The 4747-nt window shown below is 38.8% G+C and overlaps 1 protein-coding gene across 2 annotated transcripts in view; it reads left to right on the top strand.

Annotated features, from left to right (window-relative positions):
- The window catches only part of galnt14 (UDP-N-acetyl-alpha-D-galactosamine:polypeptide N-acetylgalactosaminyltransferase 14 (GalNAc-T14)), a 244066-nt gene that overhangs the window by 205121 nt on the left and 34198 nt on the right, over positions 1-4747 (top strand). For both annotated transcript variants that reach the window (XM_005753112.1, XM_005753113.1), the window contains exon 9: positions 1680-1783. In XM_005753112.1, the coding sequence (XP_005753169.1) occupies positions 1680-1783 (104 nt within the window). The remainder of the gene's footprint in view (positions 1-1679; positions 1784-4747) is intronic.

Here is a 4747-nt window from a genome sequence, read left to right on the forward strand (position 1 = left end):
TTTACTATTACTACTCTAAAATATGAATTACATCTGAAATAATCAAATACATGAAATAGAATGATTAATAGTACATTTCCCTTTTTTTAGGAAATGGCCTGTATGTATCTGTATGAAATCAATAAAAGGATCAAATACTGCATTAACTTTAGTTACATTGATAATATTTATTTATGGTAAAACAGTGGTGAAATATCGCTGTTGCGGACATACCTGAGTGGCCGCGATCTAATCCTGTTTACATAAAGTAAACCTGCTCCCGAGCAGGTTTACGCTTACGGATCTGTTGCTATGACAGCAAGTCCCGGATGAGCTTTGGAGAACCGAACGATCCAAGATCACGCAAAATCGTCAACAATCAAATCCAGCTAACTTACTTAGCGAGGTACGAAGAACGGACCCCAGGTCAATCTGTGCTTTGGTTAAATTACTGCTGAAAACACATTTTTGTATGTATGCACACTTTTCCAAACTGAAAAGCACTTTGTATCTGTGTCAGAAACTGCAATACAAATAATAATGGTAATTATTATTATTGTTACTCATTTCAGTGAAACTGCTCCATAATGCAGTGATTTAAACATTTGTCTAACAAGAAAAAGATCCTGTAAAAGCTCGAAGTGTGCAGACAGACTCGCTGTGGTCACCTTTTGTGAATAAGGGAGAAGCTGAAAGTAGCTTTATTTAAGTGACACTGCGGTAACGTCATCTGAAAAAGGAACGCGGTGGGCGGTCGATTGTGATGAGGTCTGCATTCCCGTAACTTTTGAGCTTAATTTCTTAAATGATCATTACTGAGATTTCTGCTGTTCCAGTCCTATGTTACATCATCGCTGCTGCACTGTGTGGTGTTGTCCGATCTGGCCTCGACACTCTAGAGAAAAAATAGCCCTCGAGCATCAGTCCTCATAAAGATAGGGGCACATACACATAAATGTCCACAAATAAACGCAGTCTTGTTTGTATCATCCTATTCATTGCATTTGCCAAGTTATTTTATGCCATTTAACATCCTCACTTTCTGCAGTCAAAGTCTTATGCACACACACACACACACACACACACACACTGCTACATTCCTTTAAACACACAAGGACAAATTGAGCTTGAAAAGAGTTTATGTTCTGCCACCCACATACGGACACACACACTCGGGGTGCTATTTGCAGGCGATGACAGCGGGATAATTGTTGATAAACAGAGGGTATTTGATGGCGCGTGCTGGCCTTCAGCTATTCAGTCGTCTCATTGTCCTGCATGTGTCTGTGTGATTGTGTGTGTGTGTTTGCGTTATGGCAAACAGAAAGGAAACGGCAAAACTCAAAGAGAAACTACACAGGAGCTCCTCGTGTTTGGATTAGATCTGATGAGATTCTGGAGAAATGTGAGGACAAATGTAAGCAGCACAAGCACGTGTGAGGGCTGAAGCTTTTACTTTTCTTTCACATGTTTATGTGTAGCTAAAAAGTTAGGGTAGTGAAGGTAGTGAAGATTTATGCTTTTGAAACTCCCTTTTCATAAATGTTTTTTTTAATCTGTTTTGTCATCTCTGGATGTTTTCGGGTCAGTAGTGACATAAATCTAGTAGACATGCTTAGGACTTAATTACAAATTACAAGGAAATGTTTTTCTCATCTTGTGACTCCCTTATTTTCCCCCTTTTGTTGTTTCTCTCACAGGACCCCCATCATTGCAGGCGGACTCTTTGTGATTGACAGGTCCTGGTTCAATCACCTTGGAAAATACGACACTGCCATGGACATTTGGGGTGGTGAGAACTTTGGTGAGTCATCGTACTTGGAAGAAAGGTGCTGTGAAGTTTAGAGGGAACTCGTAAAACATTGGAAACTAATATTAACGGTTTAAGCAGAAATATTAATGATGTTTTCTGTTGAGTAATTACATTTTTGCCACTTCTAGATTTTTAAAATCATTTCATTTTTGTTGTTACAGACCACCCATCTCAAATGGACTAAACCAGTGAAACCATTATATCCTAACATTAGCAAAAAGTCAACCATCCATTTATGAAACACAAAATAAATAGCTCAAGCTGCATTTTCATCAGTATCTTTTGGTTTATTTACATTCAGTCAGTCCACTCTCACTGCAAAGAAACTGGAATGTATCTTTGGACCAAAGGAGGCCCACATTTTCAGTTTCCTATGAGCTGCATTAGGCTTTAACTGCCAGTGTTGCTTCGGGGTGAGTCTGGCCACAGTGACACAGTCACAGCTCCACATCTGGAGCTCAGCTCAGATTAGCCCACAGACTATTTTCCTGTGCCATGACTGGGCATAAGAGTCCAAAGTAAATCAGATTAGGTCCAAATGTGTCTTCTGTCAGGCTGTGGATGGTGTCTTTGTCAGTACGAGGGCCATAAAACTGATTCAGACATAAGTGCAATTAAATTAGCTCGAGTTCAAACCATGACTGATGATTGTCATGCATTTTTAATGATTTAGTGCAAGGTGTACTTACAATGTGCATCAAAACAGCAGGATAACCTGAGTCATTTGTATGGGATCAGGTCCACTCTAACCTGGCTGATCGTAGCCAGGTTAGCCAAAAACGTTTAATTTACTGAATGCCAATGTGCAGACTCAAAAATGCATTTGTCCTAGCTGCCACTGGTCTTTTGAATAGTGTTTTTTATGTTTTATATGATTTGTTATTTATTGCATTTTGCTTTATGGTTGTGTGATTGATCCTTTATCCCAAAACATTTAAAAGTCCAAATATAAGGTGTTCTTCCCTGCAGATTTCACATTATGCAAAAACACATCAAGTAACGCAGATTGGTCCTTTTATCAGAGGAGTTATTACCAAATGTAAGGAGTTAACAAATTCTACAGATTCTTCTTCTCTCTTCCCTTATCGTCTCTTCTCTTCTGTGGCAAATTAAGGTATTCTGTGTTAAATTAAATGACCACTGCATTCATTATTATTTCTCAAGGTACAAAATATAAGCAGGAGAAAATATTAGTCAAGCGCTCAATCTTATTTGCTAATGTTTGCAACATGCAGCTTACTGCCAGTTGCGCTGATTTTTAACACTGGAAAAAAGCATGTAGGATTTTTTTACGTTTATTGAAATGAACTGACTTCTCCTGTGTAACTACAAAATAAGTCGCCAAACTGACCATCTAAAAACATCATAACATCACAGAGAAACCTGCTGGATGTCTGGAAACTTGAACATCATCACAAAATTTGTAGGATTATTACCTTAAGGGAAAAAATCAGGTCAGAATCAGTGAGTGGATGAATTATTAGCGGGTATGAGTTTCTCTCATGTTCAATAAATTTGGTACCTAACAAATTAAAGGTATTCATCACATTAATGCCAATTCCTATAAAAACCCAGAATTGCCATAAAGCAGTTACCGTATCACTTTGTACCATTGCACACAAAGGTCTAATTTGCCCAGAGATAAGGCACTATATCATGATCAGCTTTAATGAGCTCAGTGCTTCGGTTACAAGAAAGCCAAACCTCCTCTTCACCTGCAGTTCTACTGTTTCACATCTAAACTGTATTTTCTTCACTATAGTTTTAGCAACCCTGTCTTCTCACCACCAACATTCAGAAATGATTAATTTACCCAGAGCAAATCTGTGTGGTTGTCATGTTCACTGGCAGGATGATGCTTTAATGCAAGATTCATGTTTTTTATGGTTTTAGTTAAATATTTAAAACGTTAGCTTTCACTTGAAGGAGGAAATGGGCTAGTTTGCTTTTTTCATTTTATACCAAACGCTGCTATTATTTCCTAATCATAATCAATCTTAAATAACAGTGCGAGGTGCAGCCATAGTTAATAAGCGTGCCTAAATTTAATTCCTCATTGTGCTTCCAGTGCTGCTGAAATTTTTAGATGGCTATTATATGATGGATGTCCCATTTTGATGGCTTACACCTAGAGTCTGTGATTTCACCACATGAATCAAAATTGCACCAACTTCAGTGTCAAGAAGACTCGAGTTTCATGTCAGGTATCATCACTTGTGATGAGAACTGTGTCTGTCTGCAGCTCTGAGACAAAACAGCAGTTTTCAGGAAAAACAGAGACTCAGTGTGCAAGTTTGAAGGTTAAGCATCAGGTCAGGGGTATTAACACGAGCATACTTGCCATTTTGTTTTGACTTTCACAACACACAAAGACATTGTTGCCCAGAGTCACACTGTCATGGCAGAATTATACCATCATGTCCAGTGGTGTCTGAAAGATAACATCTATTGCAAACCAGCTGAACTGTGCATGTGCCATTGTACCCTAGCACACAGCACAACCTTCACTTAGCACGAGCTCGACCAGATGCTCTCTGTAACCTTGTCCTTTTCCACAGAATTAAATTCAAGTTGAAGGTTTGGCCTTTCGACACAATAGTGGGTAACCAGTGAGCATCATTGACGCATACAGAATTTGAGATAGTGATCTAAAAGTAGGAGGAAAGCTGTGCCTGAAGGAGACAACTTTAAAGGCGACTGCTCAGTAATTTAAATCAGATTTGAATTCAGATTTGTAATAGTGGAGTGACAGAGGGGGGAAAGTGAGGAGATAACAGCTTGTAGTTTTAGCATACACCTAGCACTGCATCAGATGCATGACTTGAACAGTTTCCCTGGTGTTGACTGTGTGATCACAGACAGCTGAGCCGATTGCAAAGACAGAGGGATGATTAAATTAGTGAGATAACTGCCAGAAACAAAGGTGAAGTTTTCATTCAACAAAAAAAAAGTCTT

The sequence above is a fragment of the Pundamilia nyererei genome, unplaced genomic scaffold (assembly GCF_000239375.1).
Source record: "Pundamilia nyererei isolate P.nyererei 1_Seehausen unplaced genomic scaffold, PunNye1.0 scaffold00404, whole genome shotgun sequence".
Taxonomy (NCBI): Eukaryota; Metazoa; Chordata; class Actinopteri; order Cichliformes; family Cichlidae; genus Pundamilia; species Pundamilia nyererei.